The 22201-nt window shown below is 50.8% G+C and overlaps 1 protein-coding gene across 1 annotated transcript in view; it reads left to right on the top strand.

Annotated features, from left to right (window-relative positions):
• LOC135260350 (E3 ubiquitin-protein ligase UBR5) overlaps window positions 1–22201 on the top strand; it is a 51147-nt gene that overhangs the window by 16765 nt on the left and 12181 nt on the right. Inside the window, exons 7-41 of the mRNA XM_064345584.1 lie at window positions 240–399; window positions 974–1123; window positions 1734–1945; window positions 3230–3346; window positions 3624–3771; window positions 4050–4063; window positions 4210–4331; window positions 5212–5329; window positions 5578–5762; window positions 5852–5961; window positions 6783–6895; window positions 7363–7506; window positions 7633–7744; window positions 7857–8011; window positions 8406–8603; window positions 9253–9463; window positions 10094–10220; window positions 10835–10986; window positions 11073–11168; window positions 13167–13290; window positions 13381–13478; window positions 13972–14126; window positions 14402–14493; window positions 14629–14775; window positions 14867–14985; window positions 15718–15844; window positions 16335–16464; window positions 16564–16724; window positions 17176–17415; window positions 18202–18325; window positions 18451–18562; window positions 18895–19026; window positions 20081–20338; window positions 20773–21041; window positions 21426–21637. Of these exons, the coding sequence (XP_064201654.1) occupies window positions 240–399; window positions 974–1123; window positions 1734–1945; window positions 3230–3346; window positions 3624–3771; window positions 4050–4063; window positions 4210–4331; window positions 5212–5329; window positions 5578–5762; window positions 5852–5961; window positions 6783–6895; window positions 7363–7506; window positions 7633–7744; window positions 7857–8011; window positions 8406–8603; window positions 9253–9463; window positions 10094–10220; window positions 10835–10986; window positions 11073–11168; window positions 13167–13290; window positions 13381–13478; window positions 13972–14126; window positions 14402–14493; window positions 14629–14775; window positions 14867–14985; window positions 15718–15844; window positions 16335–16464; window positions 16564–16724; window positions 17176–17415; window positions 18202–18325; window positions 18451–18562; window positions 18895–19026; window positions 20081–20338; window positions 20773–21041; window positions 21426–21637 (5144 nt within the window). The remainder of the gene's footprint in view (window positions 1–239; window positions 400–973; window positions 1124–1733; window positions 1946–3229; window positions 3347–3623; window positions 3772–4049; window positions 4064–4209; window positions 4332–5211; window positions 5330–5577; window positions 5763–5851; window positions 5962–6782; window positions 6896–7362; window positions 7507–7632; window positions 7745–7856; window positions 8012–8405; window positions 8604–9252; window positions 9464–10093; window positions 10221–10834; window positions 10987–11072; window positions 11169–13166; window positions 13291–13380; window positions 13479–13971; window positions 14127–14401; window positions 14494–14628; window positions 14776–14866; window positions 14986–15717; window positions 15845–16334; window positions 16465–16563; window positions 16725–17175; window positions 17416–18201; window positions 18326–18450; window positions 18563–18894; window positions 19027–20080; window positions 20339–20772; window positions 21042–21425; window positions 21638–22201) is intronic.

Raw genomic sequence — 22201 nt, 5'->3', positions numbered from 1 at the left:
TAACCTGCACACAACCTCCATGGAACCATTACATAACCATCCCACTCAACCCACGTCCAACCTCCACTCAGAACTCAAGCTCCTTACGGCTGTGTTCTGTTCCTAGCGCTTAGCACTCGTACATTATTTTGGGCTCCACATTCTCCGAAGATCAGCAAGGCCCTTCATGTGGTCGGAGTGGGTGAAGAGTGGCCACGGGTTTGCCGTGATTGTTGACTTGGCTTTGGCTCTCTCCCCAGGCCCAGGTGGTTCTTCAGGGCAAATCCAGGAGCGTCATCATTCGCGAGCTCCAGCGCACAAACCTGGACGTGAACTTGGCCGTCAACAACCTGCTGAGCAGGGACGACGAGGACGGCGACGACGGAGACGACACAGCCAGCGAGTCTTACTTACCCGGAGGTAAACGCAGGCTCGGGCGCCTAGGTCTCTTACCCATTACTCACACTGGCAGGTCTGAGTAATGCATTATTCCGGTTTTGCTGCTTGATTTCCTTTTTAACCCTTTGAAGAGTAGGTTTTCTGGAATGTTTTTTCAAAATTCTGTGTTCTAGAGCTCCCATTGCTTTCCCTTACAAGTGGTGACTGTTACATCCGCATTAGCATGTTCCACTAAGAACATTCTAATCGCATATTTGTGATCCCATGCCTTAACCTTTTGAAAAGTAGGTTTTTTGGGGGAAAAAATTGTCCTCTGTTTTAGAACTTCATTGTGTTACCAGTAGTGTTACATCAACATTAGGATGTTATAATCACATATTCGTGATCTCACATTTTTAAGGTTTAACAGTGTTGTCAACCTCAACCCCCAGCTACTGTTTTACTCACTAGGTTTTACTCACTTATTGGAATAACTTTTTAAAAGACTTATGGGCCATTTTTGGGGTCTGTGCTCTAAAGTCCTGGCTGGTTCTGCTGTATGTGTGTGGTGGCCCACCCCCGTGACCAGTGTTGGGTTTCCGTTTACCCCGTTCAGAGGACCTGATGTCCCTGCTGGACGCCGACATCCACTCGGCCCACCCCAGCGTCATCATCGACGCGGACGCCATGTTCTCCGAAGACATCAGCTACTTCGGATACCCCTCGTTCCGACGCTCCTCGCTGTCCCGGCTCGGATCCTCACGAGGTGACTCCCCGCACCTGCAGCACTGTGGCGGGGCGGCTGTGTCATTTACAGCATCTTTGACTGCAGTGTTAAAATAATGCTGTGCCCCTTGTGTTGTTACTGTGTGTGAAACAGTGAAGAATGACTAAGCATTTTTAATACATTACTTTAAGGCTGTAATGTAAAAAGGCATGCTAGGTATCCTCTTAGTCCTCCTTGATGCACTAAATGCTGCAGTCCACCTTTCTGTACATTCAAACAGAACTGTGCGTAGCTGCATGGTAGGTGCTGGTTTTATTAACAAATGGTTTAGCTTGTGTGAAAATGCATGGGCAGGGAACACAGCAGTGAGCCCTCTGAGAAAGCCCCACCCCTCCCTCCCACGCCCCACCCCCTCCTCCCTGCCACACCCACTCCCAGATTCTGCATGCCATAGCCCTTCTCATCCGTATCCTCGCCGTTTATTTGTGGTTCACATGGACAACACAGACTTATTTGAATTTGAATTCCTCTGCTGCCATTATATATATATATATATATATTTATACTTACTTTTTTTCTATTCTGCAAAGGGTCTTTCCCAGAGAGTGGCTTACTTTTATCCCACTGGTGTGACCCCATTGCATACCAGTTCTCCTTCTTCCCCTAGAGCGTGACTCGGAGCTGTTGCGTGAGCGTGAGTCTGTGTTGAGGTTGCGCGAGCGGCGCTGGCTCGACGGGGCCTCTTTTGACACGGAGCGCGGCTCCACCAGCAGGGACGGCGAGCCCGGCCTGGACCGGAAGAGCCCCCCCACGCAGAGCCCCGTCTCCCTGGCCGAGGACCTCCAGTGGTGGCCCGATAAGGTTTGCCCCCCCCCGCTCCCATTCGTCTCCTTCACGCGCCGCTGCAAAATGCCCCCCCTCGGTTTTAACGGGCTGAAGGACAATAGAGGGCTGTCCCTGAAAGTTTACATATGCCATAATCCATCTTAAGTTTAGTATTTTAACATTGAACATGAATATATGACTGGGCTTGGCTCCTGATAAGCAAATTCAGGGGAAGTGTTTGGTTGGCCACCCTGAAGCACACCCGTTATAATGAGAAAGGTGTTTTGATAAGTGCTTGGAATGTCCTACCGGGTGTTTTACCTGAGTTCTTATGAGAGAATCGTTCAGGCAGTTTCTTGTCGGCCTGTTTTGAAAGAACGCCTTTTCAGCTGAATGCCCACACAGGCAATGTGCCAGGCTGCACATTATACGGCATCGCTCAGCGTGTGTGCAAACCTCAGTATTCACTCACTCCCTGCTGCAGCTGCAAGAGCCTGCAGTTATTAATAAGGCCCTCCAGCCTCCCCTCCTGTTAGCAATCATTTCTGAAGGCTTTCCGGATGTGATGCATATGAGCTCTGTTCAAAGAACAGGGAATCGGGAGAAAGAAAGGAATATGGAGAGAGAGGGACCAGGAGGTACAGAGAGAGAGACATTCAGACAGATAGGCAGACAGAGAGAGACAGAGACAGACATTCAGAGAGACAGACACAGAGAGAGAGACATTCAAACAGACAGAGAGACGATGAGGGACAGAGAGAGAGACAGACAAACAGACACACAGAGAGAGATATTCAGACAGACAGACAGAGAGAGAGAGAGATACAGAGAGAGAGAGAGGTAAAGCCATTGCTCAGAGTTGTGTTTGCAGGGCTGCGGGTGACAGCTGCCCAGCCTGGCTGCCAGGGCCGGGGCGGTTCCCCCTCCAGAGAACCCCTCCTCTATTTCCGTACGGGCCGGCACAAGGCCGCCTTGTCCTGCTGAATCACCGCGGCCAGCCGCAGCGATCCAGTCACCAGGGACGCGCCGATTCTGTTACACATGCCCCGCGTGCTGGCTGCGCTTCAGAGCGCCCGCAGGTGTCCAAATTCAGCGCCCTGTCCGCGGGCCAGGGTCGCCTGAGGACAAGCCTGTTTCTGGACGTGTGTGAGCGTAGCCGTTTCCATGTCCCCTGTGTCTAATGCAAACTGTAATTAAACGGAGGAAAAGTATCGTACATATATTGTTAAATGACTGGCTTCCCCTCTTTAGATTCATTGGGTTTTTGTACTGTTTTCATGAAGTTTTCGTATTTAATTGCCCTCTGCTGTTGTTCTGTAGGATGGCACTAAGTTTGTGAGCATTGGGGCGCTGTACTCTGAGCTGGTGGCTGTCAGTACCAAAGGAGAGCTTTACCAATGGAAATGGAGCGAACCAGAACCCTACAGGAACACGCAGGTAACGGTCTTCTCTGAGTGCTGCCAGCTTGGACACACTGGTTTAATACTGCCCATGTTGACTGACTGTAATTGACTGGATAGTTAAGTTTAGCACATCTTGATGCACTGGCCAAATAATATTTAGAGTCCTTTTCTGTAATCAGTCCTATTCTTATAAACCTATGGAAAACACCAAGTCTTGTAAATGAAACATATTGTAAAACATATTGGCAGGTCCTGTAGCTTGACCAGTGGTGTTTTTAACATGAGACCTCTCCACCGTCTTCACCCTGCAGAACCCTTCTGTTCACCACCCACGGGCCTCCTTCCTGGGCCTCACCAATGAGAAGATCACCCTCCTTTCAGCCAACTGCATCAGAGCCACTGTCGCCACGGAGAGCAACAAGGTTAGAGCGTGGCTCCACCCCCCGTCCGGCCCTAAGGGTTAAAGCTATCTGTAGAAAAGGCTTCTTTATGCATTATTATTTGAGCTACTTATCTAATGGAGCTCTGTCCTCTTAATAACCTTTTCAGAGAAATTACCATCTATTCGTATTTGTATTATCATAAAATCGTTTAACATGATAATTGAGTAATGATGATTGACCAGAGATCAGAGGTGGGACTGGGCATGCATACTTTTTACAGAAATACAAGATGTCTGCACTGCTAAGTGACTAGTTGGCCTTTCCTTTGGATTTCTAATCTCATTCCGGTGCTAGATCCATGGCAAATGGTATTGGGGAAAATGACAGAGGGATTGGATTTAGATTCAGTGCACATGATCATGAATAATATGAATATTAAGTATTTTAATGTAGAAATGTAAGTGGTAGGTCTAGGTGTCTACGCCCTGTGCAAGGCCCGGTGGACGACCGCTAGCACGTGGCTCCATCTTGGGCACCGGCGCAGGCCTTCAGCGAGCTGCAGGGCGAGCGCATCGTCTCGCTGCACTGCTGCGCGCTCTACACCTGCGCCCAGCTGGAGAGCTGCCTCTGCTGGTGGTGAGTGAGGCGCTCGGCGGGCTCCGGAAGCTTCCGCTCTCACTCGGGCTCCGGAAGCTTCCGCTCTCACTCCGGCTCCGGAAGCTTGCCTCTCTCGGCTCGGAAGCTGTCGCCTCATCCGGCTCCGGAAGCTTCCGCTCTCACTCGGCTCCGGAAGCTTCCGCTCTCACTCGGCTCCGGAAGCTTCCGCTCTCACTCAGGCTCCGGAAGCTTCCGCTCTCACTCAGGCTCGGAACTTCCGCTCTCACATCGGCTCCGGAAGCTTCCGCTCTCACTCGGGCTCCGGAAGCTTCCGCTCTCACTCCGGCTCCGGAAGCTTCCGCTCTCACTCCGGCTCCGGAAGCTTCCGCTCTCACTCCGGCTCCGGAAGCTTCCGCTCTCACTCCGGCTCCGGAAGCTTCCGCTCTCACTCGAGCTTCCGCTCTCACTCCGGCTCCGGAAGCTTCCCCTCTCACTCGGGCTCCGGAAGCTTCCGCTCTCACTCGGGCTCCGGAAGCTTCCGCTCTCACTCGGGCTCCGGAAGCTTCCGCTCTCACTCGGCTCCGAAGCTTCCGCTCTCACTCTGGCTCTGGAAGCTTCCGCTCTCACTCGGCTCCGGAAGCTTCCGCTATCACTCCGGCTCCGGAAGCTTCCGCTCTCACTCAGGCTCCGGAAGCTTCCGCTCTCACTCAGACTCCGGAAGCTTCCGCTCTCACTCAGACTCCGGAAGCTTCCACTCTCACTCAGGCTCCGGAAGCTTCCGCTATCACTCCGGCTCCGAGTTTCTCTCATCAGCTCGGAGCTTCTGCCTCACCCCGTCTCTTTTTCTACTGGTTTTGTTAATTTTATTATTTTTGGGAGAGGTTTGGTGTTAAATTGTACCCTCTTCTTTTTTCTTCAGGGGCGTTGTGCCTTTCAGCCAACGTAAGAAGATGCTGGAGAAGGCCAGAGCCAAGAACAAGAAGCCAAAGTCCAGCGCTGGCATCTCCTCCATCCCTAACATTACTGTGGGAACACAGGTGAGACAAATTTTTAAAAAACATTTTTTTTTTGAACTTATATTTAATGATTTTTTTGCAACTTAACAAAACTGGTCAACACACTGGTCAAAATTCCCATTGAGGACAATAAAGACAACATTAATGGGTGTACATTTGATGTGGGGGTTACAGGATGGAAAGCCTGTACAAATTGAGTACCTGTCCTGGTTTTGGGCCTGTGATAGTTTGGGTTGCTCCCAAAGTAACACGTGTCTGTGAACCCCCAGGTGTGCCTGAGAAACAACCCGCTGTACCACGCGGGCGCGGTGGCCTTCTCCGTCAGCACGGGCGTGCCCAAGGTGGGCGTGCTGCTGGAGTCGGTGTGGAACATGAACGACAGCTGCCGCTTCCAGCTGCGCTCGCCAGAGAGCCTCAAGAACCTGGAGAAGACCAGCAAAACCCAGGAGGCCAAGTAAGGGCAGGACAGCGACACGCAGTACCAGCGGCCTCACATGGTCCAAAGGGCGCCCCAGACTGACCGACCCCTCTGTCTGTCCGCAGGACGGAGAGCAAACCGGAGGCGGTGAAGACGGAGATGGGCCCTCCGCCCTCGCCGGCGTCCACCTGCAGTGACACCTCGTCCATCGCCAGCAGCGCCTCGCTGCCCTATAGTACGTTAGCATTGTTAGCATAGCGCCTCGCTGCTCTACAGTACGTTAGCCGCGTTAGCATAGCGCCTTGCTGCCCTACAGTACGTTAGCCTTGTTAGCATAGCACAACGCTGCCCGACAGTACGTTAGCCGCATTAGCACAGCATCTCGCTGCCCTACAGTACGTTAGCCGCGTTAGCATAGCGCAACGCTGCCCTACTACGTTACAGTTAGCATAGTTCGCGCCTTACAGACGTTAGCCGTTAGCATGCGCACGCTGCCTACAGTACGTTAGCCACGTTAGCATAGCGCAACGCTGCCCTACAGTACGTTAGCCTGTTAGCAATGAAGCGCCTAAGTACGTAGCCTTGTTAGTCAGCAACCCGCCTCAGACAGACGTAGCGCATTGCAGCATCTCGCTGCCTAAGACGTGCGTTATATAGGCACCTGCCACAGTAGTTAACAGCTTGATAGCCTGCACTGCTTGAATCAGGACTGCTAGCCGAATAATTAGCATTTTCATGCTTTTTAATGGTTTTAGCTGTAAAGTAAACTGTCTTTTAGTTGTTTGTGTATGTATGTCCCAAAATATGTTGCATAGATTGTGTGTATCTTGTGTTGTATATATTGTCTGCTTTGTGTATGGGTACTACTATATAAGTATTATATAGCTGAATTTGTGTGCGATTGGCGTGTGTTTGGGCGTGTCTGTTTGTGTGTGTGTGCGCGTGCGTTGCGTGTGTGTGTGTGTGTGTGTGCGTATGCGTGTGCATGCTGGTGTTTGTTGTGAAGATGATACCCTGCTGGCGCAGTGCTGTCCTAACCCTGTGCCTGTGTTATAGAGCGACGGCGCTCTACTCCCGCCCCCAAAGAGGAGGAGAAAGTCAACGAAGAGCAGTGGCCTCTTCGGGAAGTGGTTTTTGTGGAGGATGTAAAAAATGTCCCTGTAGGAAAGGTGTGTGTGGCCACAGTGACCAAACCCAGCTGACTTAAGAGTGGATGAATATCAACATTTGTGTTGTCCTGCTTCATTGTGCGATTATGTAATAATGAATAATGTAATCTTCATGTAAATTAAAATGTAAATGCGATATTTTCTGTAATGCTAAATCTGTTTTGTTAAATATACATTGTTTGAAATGTACATAGCCTATTTTGCAATGAATTGTCTTAAATTTCTGTATACACTTATATTTAATTACAAAGTTTTTGTAAAATAGCACTTTTTTGTTTTGAGTTTGTAATTTTAATCTTATGAAGCTCTGTAATTTATATAAAATGTTAACATGCTATGTAATGCCCAGCTGTAAATGTACTGTGCTCTTTCTCTCTCTCTCTCTCTCTCTCTCTCTGATTCTCTGTTGTTGTGATGCTCCTTTGGTGGTACAACATTTGCAACAACGTCTCTCTTTTGAACTCAAGGTGCTAAAAGTCGATGGTGCGTATGTTGCTGTGAAATTTCCAGGGACGTCGAGCAGCGTGAGCAGCCAGAGCGCAGCTCCCTCTGACTCTGACCCGTCCTCACTGCTGCAGGACTGCAGGCTGCTCAGAATAGATGAGCTGCAGGTAGGGCCCCTCGCGCGCGACGCTCGTGTTCAATGCGACCGCACCGCCGGCGTCTGTCTCTGAGGGAAACTTCCGGACTGCTGTCGCTAACCCCCGCTTTCCTGTTCTCTTTGTCTCTTTCGACAGGTTGTAAAAACTGGTGGAACTCCAAAAGTTCCCGATTGCTTCCAGCGCACTCCTAAAAAACTATGTATACCCGAAAAGGCTGAAATATTGGCTGTGAATGTTGACTCCAAAGGTACGCGTTTGTTTTGTGTGGTGAAAGGCTGCCATCATTCAGAATTTGGCTTAAGCTCCCAGGTGTGTTATTTCGAAGGTGTTGACAGGATGCTGTTGTCTGCCCCCCCCAGGAGTCCACGCTGTCCTGAAGACAGGCAGCTGGGTGAGATATTGTATCTTTGATCTGGCCTCTGGGAAGGCCGAGCAGGAGAATAACTTCCCCACCAGCAGCCTGGCCTTTCTGGGCCAGAATGAGCGCAATGTGGCCATCTTCACTGCAGGGCAGGTGAGCTGCGACTACATGCTAGCATCTTTAACACGCCGCTCATGCTGGCTTTACCCAGGGACGTGAGGGTTTCAGTTGGCTGGGATTACAGCCTGTGTAGGGAACACTCTGTGCTCTGTCAGTAGTGGAGTTTGCAGCAGTCAGCAATGTATATATACACCTAAATATATGCATTTGCATTACGAAATTGGATGAGAAAAAAAGAAAAATGTATATTTTATTATGTTTTATTAAAACATATATATTAATTTTTTCTTTTGGAGGAAAAAATAAAATGTTTTGTGAAACCCGCTTCTGACACTTCCATTGCTCTGTTCCTGTGGTGTGAACTGATCGGCGTGTGCTGATGTGCATGCTGCGTGCTCCTGACCCAAACCCATTGCTTTTGTTGAAGGAATCCCCAATAGTCCTGAGGGACGGAAATGGAACTATTTACCCCCTGGCGAAAGACTGTATGGGTGGAATACGAGACCCCGACTGGCTGGATCTGCCCCCCATATCCAGCCTGGGTTTGGGGGTTCACTCTCTGGCCAACCTTCCCGCCAACTCGACCGTCAAGAAGAAAGCCGCCATTATCATCATGGCTGTGGAAGTATGTGTCTCGCTACTCAAATATAACCGTCTCCTACATCTGCCATTAAAATGTCCTCAAAGTGCTACGTTTCTGGTGAATTAACTGAGGGTATATTTGATTTCAGCATTTTTCTGTTGAAGGCAGGTATAAGTTTGTCACTTTTGGGTCCATCCAATGTCAAATCGGCCACCTTCTGATGACACATCAAGTTCCCCAGCCTTGACACCATGACTGTTCCAGCAAAACCAATGCTGGTACCAGCCATTGATCTCAGTGTTTTGATTCTTGATCCGTGTGTGTTAATGGGTGAAACTGGCCACACAGTCCCTCATTGACAATCCTGTGCTTGGTAAAGCTGTCACATAGTCCTCAGACCCACAGTCCTTGGTCAGCAGTCACTCCCATATTTGACCGTACGGTACACACAATCCTCAGAAACCACATCACTCCCATAGTCCTTTGGCAGCCGTAACTCCTGTATTTGACCATACGGTCCACACAATCCTCAGTAACCAAACCACATCACTCCTATAATCCTGGGTCAGCAGTCCCTCCTGTATTTGACCGTACGGTGCATGCAGTCCCCCGTATTGCCCGCGGTCCCGCGCTCCCGCGTTTCGAGCGTGCGGTTCCCAGGGCGCTCAGCGACCGCGTGTGTGCCTTGCAGAAGCAGACGCTGATGCAGCAGGTGCTGCGCTGCGACTACGAGGCGTGCCGCCAGTACCTGGCCAACCTGGAGCAGGCCGTCCTGCTAGAGCAGAGCCCCCACGCCCTCAGCGCCCTGCTGGGCCACCGCTGCGACGGCAACCGCAACATCCTGCACGCCGCCGTCTCCGTCTGCTTCCCCGTCAGCAACAAGGAGACCAAGGAGGAGGAAGGTACGTCCGGGTCAGGGGTCGCGGGAAAGCCGGTCTTTCAGAATACGGGGCCTGAGAGGTGCGGGTAGGCGTTTCAGATGCGGGTTAGATCCAGACCCTTTTCAGTGGCGCTTTGCTACATTTATTGGACTTTTATCTGCACTTCCTTATTGATGAAGCAGCAAATACCGTGCAGCTTTCTTGCTGATGCTGTACAAAGCAGTCACTATATTACGGTTACATTTTTAAGACCAAAATGAACGATTTTACCTTTTTTCCCCTTTTTTGAACTCAAAATGCTATGCGGGTTGTTCAGTTTTATTTATAGGGCAAGGTTATTGGAACAGAGTCCAGAGAGAAAATGTGAGCGTTTATGGGGCGCAGCATTAGCGCCGTAAATGGAAAAGCTGCGTTAGCGTTGGCCTTCAGGGTAACAAGCCGGGCTCCTTACTAAAGCAGCCCAGTACGGCCTGTTCCTGGAGACCTACTGTCCTTTCACACCTCATTCAAAAGCTAGAGATGTCATTAAGCTGCTTATTCAGGTGTGCCAAATTAGGGTAGAAATGAAAACCGACAGGACGGTACATCTCCAGGAGCAGGGTTGGGGTCACTGACGTAGAGGGATCACGTTTTTCCACCCGTGCGTTCCAGAAGCTGAGCGGTCCGAGAGGAACACGTTCGCGGAGAGGCTGTCCGCGGTGGAGGCCATCGCCAACGCCATCTCCGTGGTCTCCAGCAACAGCTCGGGGAACAGGACGGGCTCGTCCAGCAGCCGGGGGTACGTGCGCGCGCAGAGCAGGGCCACCCCGAAGGCCTCGCACAGAAACACACCCTGAAACAAGGAAGGGATATTTTTACAACCACTGAAACCGAAAGACATGTAATTGTGTAATAATCATGCAAACATGGCTACAGTACTGATTGCAGCAGGTGGGTAGTCATGGACTTTCCTATGATGCGTGCGATGCGTGTAATGACTCCAGTGAAGAGCCTGAGTGTGGCCCCTGGCAGCCCTGCGGGGTGTGAGTGTGGCCCCTGGCAGCCCTGCGGGGTGTGTGTGTGGCCCCTGGCAGCCCTGCGGGGTGTGAGTGTGGCCCCTGGCAGCCCTGCGGGGTGTGAGTGTGGCCCCTGGCAGCCCTGCGGGGTGTGAGTGTGGCCCTGGCAGCCCTGCGGGTGTGAGTGTGGCCCCTGGCAGCCCTGCGGGGTGAGTGTGGCCCCTGGCAGCCCTGCGGGGTGTGAGTGTGGCCCCTGGCAGCCCTGCGGGGTGTGAGTGTGGCCCCTAGCAGCCCTGCGGGGTGTGAGTGTGGCCCCCGCAGCGCTGGGCCCCGGGACACACCCGTCTTCGGCGGTTAACTGAAGCTGCGTGTGGCAACGTTGCTCTGCTCTCCCTAGCCTGCGGCTGCGCGAGATGATGAGGCGGTCCCTGAGAGCCGCCGGATTGGGCCGCCACGAGTCGGGCCCCTCCTCCAGCGAGCACCAGGACCCCGTGTCCCCGCCCATCGCCCCGCCCAGCTGGGTGCCAGACCCCCCGCCCATGGATCCAGGTCAGCTCTTCCCGGTGTCGCTCGAAATTGCAGTCGAGCGTTGGGCTCTTACTAACCAGTTTTTCAACAATTGTGGCTCCCTTTAGACGGCGATATCGACTTCATCCTGGCCCCCGCCGTGGGCTCCCTCACCACGGCTTCATCCGGCACGGGCCAGGGGCCCAGCACCTCCACCATACCAGGTGAGAGGAGCTCGCTCGCCCGCACCATACTAGGGATGTAACCGAATCCGAATACTGTATTCGGGAAAGCACGAATAATGCGATGGAAACAGATATTTCTTCTACCCAAAGTTGCTCGTTATTATTCGGATTCGGGGGGGGCGAAAGTCAGCTCCATGTCGAGTTCTCATAGCCTCTATCTAACGTTACACGGGCAGAGAGAGAGAGAGTATCTGGAACTCTGTCCCGTTATTGGAAAATAATGTGCACGAGGGAACACAAAAGTAGCTCCAAAAAAAAAATCCCCACCTGTCCAGTTTTTTTTCTTCCAGTCCATTTTTTTTTTTCTTCGAGGCCAGGTTTTTTTTTTCTCATCCAGTCCAGTTTTTATCTTCCAGTCCAGGTTTTTTTCTTCCAGTCCAGTTTTTTTTTTCTTCCAGTCCAGGTTTTTTTTCTTCCAGTCCAGTTTTTTTTCTTCCAGTCCAGGTTTTTTTTTCTTCCAGTCCAGTTTTTTTTTTCTTCCAGTCCAGTTTTTTCCTCTTCCAGTCCAGGTTATTTTTTTCCTTCCTGTCCAGTTTTTTTTTTCTTCCAGTCCAGTTTTTTAAATCCTCCAGTCCAGGTTTTTTTTTTCTTCCAGTCCAGTTTTTTTAATCTTCCAGTCCAGGTTTTTTTTTTTCTTCCAGTCCAGTTTTTTTATCTTCCAGTCCAGGTTTTTTTTTTTTTTTTTTTTTTTTTTATTACCTCGCAACAAGTTATTTCTCAGTAAAGCGACACCTTGTCCTTTGAACAGTTCTAAAATCAATGCGCTACAAAATCCAGCATTTTAAAGCAGTTTAAGGGGAGGCACCACCGTCAAAAACGATTATTTTGGTTCTATATACCAATTTTGATATATTTTTATACTTTGCTTCTATAACTTTCTATAGTTTCATAAAATGAAAAACTAAAGGTAAATAATTGTTATAAATTGTTAATTTAGATGATAATATAACACCATCGTCAAGTGCACAAAGTATAAAATGAGTTTAGCATCTTTTATGATTAAATGCCACTGTGGTTTTAAAACTGACCTGGTTGAATCATATATGGTTAAAAAGCTTGTTTCCTGGAGCGTACTGCTAGAATGACCATATGTGGCTATTTCCTTTGCTGTCACTGTGAGGATGGACAAAAGACAAGGAGAACTCTTCGAGTTCATTGGCTACTAGCATTTAAAGGTCCCTTTAACAGCCATTTTCTCAAAACTGTATATTGTCCATAGGTTATTCAGTTTATCTCAACTTTAACAATAGATACAGCTACATAATTTTACATACTGCTTCTTAAATGTTATAGCTAGGCTTTTTTAAAATATGTTTTGTCATTTTTATTTTATGTGGCATTTTATCTGTAAAAATAGGTTAAAAAAAAAAACTTTTGATTTTTTTTTAAAAAATCAGTTCAGATTGTATCTGTTCAGCTTAAATATTGAATAGCCTACGCTTATATGCAAATTAGCGCATATTTAATGAGCTAATAGCTCATTTGTATATTTTTAAAATAAAAAAATGAAAAGCCATAATACTTTAATAATTTAGTTAAAAATAAAAAGAGAGAGAGTGATGAAAAGTACAGTATGAGGATGTGGAAATATATTTCATAATTAATTATATGCCAATATTAAATCAATTTGATGCTTTGAAGGCACAACAATTGCATTGCCAATGAATATTAGGTTAAAAGAAAATACAACATTTGCCCGATTTAACGTGACTTCCGGTATAAACCACGCCCACGTCCGGTCTTCTGTCCGAATACAGATACACAGACAGATGATTTTGTTGGTTGAACAGACACAGACACAGATACAGATAATGGCGTCTCTGCACACCCCTACACCACACAGCCTCCTGTGCGTTCACAGCGTCGACGGTGGGCCGCGGCAGCCAGTCAGTGCGAGCCTTTCCCCGTCCGCCGTGGACGGTCGGTCGATTGACGCGTAGCGTGGCGGCTGACTTTCCCGCTCTGCGTCCCTGACAGGGCCTTCCTCTGAGCCCTCGCTGGTGGAGTCCAAAGACCGGAAGGCCAACGCCCACCTGATCCTGAAGCTGATGTGCGACAGCGTCCTGCTCCGCCCCTACCTCCGCGAGCTGCTGTCCGCTAAGTATGACCACTCTGACGAGGGCGGGAGGTCTGAAGCTTTTCGTTTGCGAGCGCTCGGGGTTAACGCCCCTGTCTGTGTGCTGCTCCACAGGGACGCCCGCGGGATGACCCCCTTCATGCTGGCCGTCAGCGGCAGGGCCTACCCGGCAGCCATCACCATTCTGGAAGCGGCTCAGAAAATAGCCAAAGGTACGGAGTCCTCTGACACCTGCTGCTAGCACAGCACATTTCACTAGAACCTGAATTTACCTGTGTTGCATTGTTATGATCAGGCTGAACTTTTAGCAGTTTTGTTTAGTCTGGTTTTTCAGTTTTATTGTGAACACATTCTCTCTCTGTTTTATCAATAATATGGTCTAACATGATATATATTGTCTCTTGCCTTAGTCTAGTCAGTCCTTTATTGCAGGGGTGTCCTGTCCTGTCTGAAAAGGGCCGGTGTGGGAGAGGGTTTCTGTTTTAGCCCAACACTACTACACCTTATTTACCGAATTATAGTCTTCAATCAAGATCATGTTTGGTAGAAACAGTTTTCTGGGTTAAAACAAAAACTTGCACCCACACCAGCCCTTTTTGAATGAGATTGGACACCCCAGCTGTATTGCATGATAATACTCTCTCTTGGATTGGTCGTTCCTCTCTCATATCGGCATGCTGCTCTCTCATTGGCTGTGTGCTGCAGGGGACTCTGGCCCGGGGGAGAAGGAGGACACAGACTCTGTGTTCATGGAAATGATCTGTCCCGCCGGGACCAACCCGGACGACTCGCCCCTCTACGTGCTCTGCTGCAACGACACCTGCAGCTTCACCTGGACCGGGGCGGAGCACATCAACCAGGTGAGCTTCCTCAATCAACCACTAGGGGGCGACGTGGGAGAAGCAATCATGTGAGCTGCTGTTAGAAGCTGATGAGGGTAGGGGGTTTGGGAGTGTTGTGTTAGAAGCTGATGTGTGAGGGGAGGGGGTTTGGGAGTGTTGTGTTAGAAGCTGATGTGTGAGGGGAGGGGGTTTGAGTGCTATGTTAGAGAGTGATATGCAGTAGGACTCTCTGAGACTGAATAGACTTGTGGGGTAGAATAAATCTCTGAGCTGACAGACTTGTGGGGTTTCAGGACATCTTTGAGTGCCGGACCTGCGGTTTGCTGGAGTCTCTCTGCTGCTGTACCGAATGTGCCAGGGTTTGCCACAAGGGCCACGACTGCAAGTAAGAGCATTTCGCTGACACATTCATGATGACCTCATTCTGCATAATGTGTTCTGCTCTAGTCTAGTGTTAAATTCATGCTATTGCCTGTTACCGTCTACCATGTAAACTCACTGGATCCTGTTTGGCTCGCAGGCTGAAGAGAACCTCTCCCACTGCGTACTGTGACTGCTGGGAGAAGTGCAAGTGCAAGACGCTGATCGCAGGGCAGAAGTCTGCTCGCCTGGACCTGCTGTACCGACTGCTGACCACCACCAGCCTGGTGACCACGCCTAACAGCAGGCGAGTGCGGACAGAGCCGGCCGGAGGGCCCGCGCTCCTCCCTCTCTCCCCTAGGCCCCGAGTCTAATCGCTGTTCTCCGTCTCGCCACAGGGGGGAGCACATCCTCCTCTTCCTGGTCCAGACTGTCGCCAGGCAGAGCGTGGAGCACTGCCAGTACCGGCCCCCGCGGATCAGAGAGGACCGGAACCGCAAAGCTGCTAACGCCGAGGGTGCGTGTGCGTGTCTGTGTGTGTGTGTGTGTGTGTGTGTGTGTGTGTGTGTGCGCGCGTGTGTGTGTGTGTGTCCTGTGTGTGAGTGCGTATGTGTGTGTGCGCGTGCGTGCGTGCGTGTGCGCGCGCGCCTGTATCTGTGTGTGTGTGCGCGTGCGTGTGTGTATCTGTCTGTCTGTCTGTCTCACTGTGTGTGTGTGTGTGTGTGTGGTGAACTGGGTGTTTTTGAGCAGAACACTTCTTGACAGGCGAGTAAGAGAACTCAGTCCCTTGTGTTCCGTGGCAGTGTCATTACCGCCCAGCCGAAAGGCCAGGCCTCTCGAGGCAGACGGTGTCCTGCTGTGGAGCATTTCCTGTCAGAAACGGGCCCGCTATATGGAGACCTGAGGCTCTGTGAGGGACCTGGAGGAATTCCCACAGCACAGGGAATGCTGTCTCACCGAGAATCACTGTAATTACAGAAACTCCAGAAATGTGAAGACATGGGCCTTCCCAGTTAATGTGCACATTTCACTGAGAAGATTGTGTAAAGCTGTGGTTCCCAACCCGGTTCCAGGAGATCTACGGTCCTGTTGGTTTTCACATTGGGTTGCTCATAGTAGCAGGTGTGTCGAATTAGGGTTGAAATGAAAACCTGCAGGACGGTAGATCTGCAGGAGCAGGGTTGGGAGTCCCTGGTGTGTTGGATGGTTGAGAGCTGTGGTGGTTAACGGCCTTCTCCCCGCTCCTCAGACTCCGACATGCCGGACCACGACCTGGAGCCTCCGCGCTTCGCCCAGCTGGCTCTGGAGCGCGTGCTGCAGGACTGGAACGCCCTCAGGTCCATGGTCCTCTTCGGCTCCCGCGAGAACAAAGACCCGTGAGTAGGGCCTGTCCCTCCCCCTTTCCAATCAGAGTGCGGTCTGTGTGGGAGCTCCTCCCCCTTCACGCCTCCTCCTATCCGAGTGCCATCTATGTGAGAGCTCCTCCCCCTATCAGAGGGCTGTCTGTGTGAGAGCTCCTCCCCCTTCATCCATTCCTCTAGTCAGTGTGGTCTGTGAGCTCTCCTCCAACTCTGACCTCTGCCCCTATCAGTGTTGCCTGTGTGAGTACTCATCCCCATTCATCCCCTCTTCTAGTCAGAGTACGATCTATAAAAGCTCCACCGACTCCACCCTCTCTCTTCATCTGAGTGGTGTCAGTGTGAAAGCTCCTCCCCCTCCATCCCGACCTCCAGTCAGAGTGCTGTCTGTGTGAGAGCTCCTCCCCCTTCATCCCCACCTCCAGTCAGAGTGCTGTCTGTGTGACAACTCCTCCCCCTGACCTAGGCTTAGCACTCACTCACCCCGCCCCTCTTGTCCCCTCCCCAGCCTGAGCGCCAGCAGCCGAATCGGGCACCTCCTCCCTGAGGAGCAGGTGTACCTGAACCAGCAGAGCGCCACCATCAGGCTGGACTGCTTCACACACTGCCTCATCGTCAAGTGCGCCCCCGACATCACGGTAAGGCCTTTCGGCTTTCACAGAGCCCCCCAACCCCCCCCACGCGGTCCCTCCGCACGTGGGCCCCGCCCGCTGAACCCCGCCCTCTCCCTGCCGCAGTTCATCGACACGCTGCTGGGCACGCTGGTGAAGGAGCTGCAGAACAAGTACACGCCCGGGCGCAGGGAGGAGGCCGTGGACGTCACCATGCGCTTCCTGCGCTCGGTCGCCCGCGTCTTCGTCATCCTCAGCGTGGAGATGGCCTCGTCCAAGAAGAAGAAGTACGTGTGCCTCAGCGACTCGGGGCTCGCTGTGTCCTCCTTCACTCAGAGCTGGCTTTTACATGTCTATACTGTCTTTATAAGGAAATCAGCAAATGATCTAATGAGAACCCTTGCAATACATGCATACTTACATACTGTTCTTACATAAATACATACTGTACATACATACGTGCATACATATCAACATTGTCCTCCTAAAGTAGAGAGGAAGTGAAGGGAGCACAACTTCTGAATACATTACATAGCCAACAAATTTTAATAGTTCTATAAATGCAATAAAATAATTGGCTTGAATTATAGTAGTTATTATGAAATGATTATGTTTTCATGCTGTGGTGTGTCATGTCCAGATAGTAGTTTTTCTCCCCACACCATTACAGTGAGAATGTGTGTCACATATTGCCACAGCGTCTTTCGAGGGTGCTGATTGGCTGCTCTCGCGTGTCAGTAACTTCATCCCCCAGCCCATCGGGAAGTGCCGGCGGGTGTTCCAGGCGCTGCTGCCGTACGCGGTGGAGGAGCTGTGCAACGTGGCCGAGTCGCTCATCGTGCCCGTGCGCATGGGCGTGGCCCGCCCCACCGCGCCCTTCACCCTGGCCAGCACCAGCATCGACGCCGTGCAGGGCAGCGAGGAGCTCTTCTCCGTCGAGCCGCTGCCGCCCCGGCCCTCGCCCGACCAGTCCAGCAGGTACCCAGCCCCGCACCCCCCCCCCCCCGAGCTCTGCTCTGAGCCTGCACCACTGCTCTTACAGACAGAGCTGCTGACTGTGTCAGTGTTCAGGCTGGGGTTAAGGGTGGTGTCCACAGTCTGTGGTTTGCAAATGCACTCCTCCCCCCTCCACCCTGAGTGAAACCACACATGGACAGCATGCTTGAGTATGCTGATGTTTTATCCATCCGGTGGCCCAAACCCTTTTGAAGTGTACTCAAAGCTTTAAAAAAATATAAGCACTATTTCACCAGAACTATTGCTCCCCATTCAAATCAGCCTCGACATGACATCGGGGCATTAGTGTACATTAAAGCTGAGAAACATTTGCCTTTGAGGTGGTCCCTTTTGAACCATTGGGGTGATGCTTTTGCAACTCACATTTTCTGGTTACGTAAATTTAATATAAATCACACAAATGTGTTCCTTTGATCTAATGGAATAGAGGACTTTGAGTACACTTAATCCCAAATGCATTGTGAAGTCTTTTTGTGTGATTGTGAAATGTGCAGAGGGGGTGAATGGTTTGACAGTGCGCTGTACACTCTGCTTAGACCCTGTGTGGTGAGGCTTTATTCAGGGCTGAGCCCTCAGGCTCAGAGGGGTGGAGTGGAGGCTGAGTGAGGCCTGAATGCAGAGGGCCTGCTGGGCCTGTCTGGGCCTGGTAGAGGCGCTGCTTAAACGCCCCTCTCCAGTGTGGACGGTGCCGTCTGCTTTGAGCCGGAAGCTTCCGCGGCGCTCACTCTGCTCTGCTCGTGTGTGCAGCTCCAGCCAGTCGGCCTCCTCCTACATCATGAGGAACCCGCAGCCCCGCCGCAGCAGCCAATCGCAGCCCGCCCGCGGCCGGGACGAGGAGCAGGACGAGATCGTGTCCGCCGACGTCGAGGAGGTCAGCGGCCGCGTCGCGGTATTTAAAAGCCTTTTTTTGTCTCTGCCGCGGGGGGGTGCGACCGCTCTCGTCTCCCTGTGGGCCGCGGTCGGAGCGCTCAAACGGAACCGTGTCTGTGCCCTCAGGTGGAGGTGGTGGAGGGCGTGGCCGGGGAGGAGGATCACCACGACGACCAGGAGGAGCAGGGGGAGGAGAACGCCGAGGTGGAGGGGCAGCACGACGAACACGACGAGGATGGTGAGAGATGTTTGTGCAAACTACAACACCCACAAACCCCAGGGGCTTGTGCAAACTTCAACACCCACAAACCCCAGGGGCTTGTGATTCAGCTGTCAGAGCCTGCCACCCAAGAGGCATTCACTTGCATACACTCAGAACTTACTATATGACTAAGGATACGTTTGTGATGAACGTTTAACTAAAATGAACTTATCCGTTCTTGTATGGCGTATATCCATTATTGTTATTCTGTAAAGCGTTTTAAAGTGGTTGCTGTGGTAAATTTATTGTAATTAAAAGTGTGTAGTGAGTTCAGAAGGCCTCAGTGTAGGTGGGTATTCTGTCTCTAGGCAGCGACATGGAGCTGGATTTGCTGGCTGCAGCAGAGACGGAGAGTGACAGTGAGAGTAACCATAGTAACCAAGATAATGCCAGTGGCCGGAGGAGTGTTGTCACCGCAGCAACTGCTGGCTCCGAAGCAGGTACTTGCAATATAATTTTGATTTTATTTTCTTTTTTAAAAATTTTTATTTATTTATTTTTTGTAAATTAAGATTATGGTTTTGCCTTATAGATACACTTATACGTTACAAATGTGACTTTTGAAATTGGAATTTTCCAAACATGTCACATATACAGATTCAATCAAGGAAAGTTTCTCTTTTAATGAAATTACCTAAGTTTTTTCTGCTATTTGAGAAACCCATTTTTATTCCCGCTTAAATATTTTTCAAATTAGGTTCCAAGATCACATTCGACTGCTTTGCTACAATATATTCACGAGGCAATTTTTTATAATGGCTCTGCCAAAAACGGAAACATTTCAGCTTTGTAGTGAATTAATGTAGTCAGAAGCAGTAGAAGTAGCTTGTGGTTCAAAAGTGGCATGTATTTCATTTGCAGGAAGTAGGGTGTCCCTGGGATACCCTTTCTTTGGTATGGGCCTTTCTTTGTTTCCATGGGTTTTCATCAAGGACAGCGTGAACTCTGTACACCCAAGTTTATAAAGAGCTTTCCCAACATTGTCCCTGCCCCCCTTTCCCACCCCCCTGTAACACCCATCCGTATTATTAACACAAGTTCTCCCTGTTTAAAGTTTTAACCACAAATGTTTTTGGTTTTGCTATCAGGTTTATTCAATAACTGACTAATGAAAGTTTTTTTGTTCATCTTTATGTAGTGTGCTGGTGTTTGAGAAGTTACATCCATTTTGTAGATAAGCTTTCTCCTTTAAAGGAAGTTTCAAATGACTCTTATTGTGCGGACTGTATTACAGTTCATTTTGAATACAAAAAGCATATCAGACCTCCCTCCATTTTAAGTGTATGTGATTGGTGCTTTTGAGTTTTCATGCGTGACTGTTGTTTCAACTGTTAAATCGGTGAGCAGTGTGTAGACTTGTAACTGGTGGCCTGTGTCTTGTGGTGTCGTGGAACACTAACCCAAGAGCGTCTCAGGCCACGCCCTTCCCCGGCCCCCGGCCCCGCCCCCCACACTGAACTGTCTCTTGTTTTGAATCCCTCCTCCCTCCCGAAGGTGCCAGCAGTGTCCCTGCCTTCTTTTCAGAGGACGACTCCCAGTCCAACGACTCGAGCGACTCGGACAGCAGCAGCAGCCAGAGCGACGACGTGGACCAGGAGACCTACCTGGTGGACGAGCCGCTGGAGCGGGCGTCGGGCGCCTCGCACGCCAACGGCGCCGCCCAGGCCCCGCGCTCCATGCAGTGGGCCGTGCGCAGCACCCCCAGCCAGAGGGCCGCCAGCAGCGCCCCCTCCAGCTCCTCCACCCCCGCCGGTCAGTCTGACTCCGCCCCCCCCCCCCTCCCCTCCCGCTTTACAGACAGCCTGGGGCTGGACGCTGCTTTTACATTACAAGCATTTAGCAGACTCTCTTATCCAGATTGACTTAGCACAACTTTTTACATAGCATGTACACTGCAACCATTTATACAGCTGGATATATACTGCAGCGATGCAAGTGAAATACCTTGCTCAAGGGTACCACGACCTTTAGGTTGCCAGACCAGCTCCTTACCCATTATGCTACACTGTCGCCACTGGAAGGCCTTTAAATCTGATTGGTCATCTCTTTTAGTGGTTTAGTGGTGATTTCAAGAGGGTAAATGCCGTCTGTTGTGCTCTTTGAGGCTGTGCTTAGGGTTTCTAAGTCCTTAAGAATAAAAGTTCTCTGTGTGATACTGAAGTGGTGTGCTCCTGGTCTCTCTGCAGCGAGCTCCACCGGGCTGATCTACATCGACCCGTCCAACCTGCGGCGGAGCGGGGCCATCAGCACCAGCGCGGCCGCGGCGGCCGCCGCCCTGGAGGCCAGCAACTCCAGCAGCTACCTGACCTCCGCCAGCAGCCTGGCGCGCGCCTACAGCATCGTCATCCGCCAGATCTCCGACCTCATGGGCCTCATCCCCAAATACAACCACCTGGTGTACTCCCAGTACCCCGCCGCCGTCAAGCTCACCTACCAGGACGCTGTCAACCTGCAGGTGGGGCTGCCAGGACCTCAACCGTCCCCCAAGGGCCTGACCGAGGTCACCTTAAATTTACGCGTGTGTAATGTAGTTCACTGACACTGCTATGAAGGCTTCCATTCATTTACACATTTATAAGATTTAACTGATGGCTCTAGGGAGGGCTTGCATTTCTGAATGTATAACAGCCTGCTCCTGTTTATACATTTGTAAGACCTATCCTACATCACCATGAAGGGCTTGCATTAAACATTTATAAAAGCTGACTCACACCTCTATGCCAGCATTACCTTCATGCATATATAAGAGCTGATTCGCACCACTATGAAGGCCTTAGATTTATAAGAGCTGACTCACGCCATTATGAAGGCCTTAGATTTGTGTCCTCCGTGTTCTCAGAACTACGTGGAGGAGAAGCTGATCCCCACCTGGAACTGGATGGTGTCCATCATGGACTCCACGGAGGCTCAGCTGCGCTACGGCTCGGCCCTGTCCTCCGCCGGCGACCCGGGGCACCCCAGCCACCCGCTGCACGCCTCGCAGCACTCCACCCGCCGCGACCGCATGACCGCCCGCGAAGAGGCCAGCCTGAGGACGCTGGAGGGGCGCAGGTAAGGGGCTGCACCGACAGACACAGCTCAGGCACATTCTTATATAAATTCATATGGGTCACTAGGGCCTGCTGCGACAGATACTGACACAGCTCAGGCACGTTCTTATATAAACTCATATGGGTCACTAGGGCCTGCTGCGACAGATACTGACACAGCTCAGGCACGTTCTTATATAAACTCATATGGGTCACTAGGGCCTGCTGCGACAGATACTGACACAGCTCAGGCACGTTCTTATATAAACTCATATGGATCACTAGGGCCTGCTGCGACAGATACTGACACAGCTCAGGGACGTTCTTATATAAACTCATATGGGTCACAGGTAAGGGGTTGCTGTGACAGATTCTGACACAGCTCAGGCACATTTTATTTAAATGCATAAGCGTTGCAGGTAAGGGCCTGCTTCAGCACTGACACAGCTCAGGCACATTCGTATATAAAAAGGTCATAGGTGAGGACCCATCCAATGACCCACCTGACCCTGCTAGACTGGTGGCATGTACCATTAAGCAAGAGACTCTTGAGTGCACAGTATTTATATCTAAACATAATAGAACT

Source organism: Anguilla rostrata, chromosome 8 (assembly GCF_018555375.3).
Source record: "Anguilla rostrata isolate EN2019 chromosome 8, ASM1855537v3, whole genome shotgun sequence".
In the NCBI taxonomy this organism is placed as follows: domain Eukaryota; kingdom Metazoa; phylum Chordata; class Actinopteri; order Anguilliformes; family Anguillidae; genus Anguilla; species Anguilla rostrata.
Note: the sequence above shows the minus strand (reverse complement) of the source record. Positions and strands in the feature narration are given on the sequence as shown.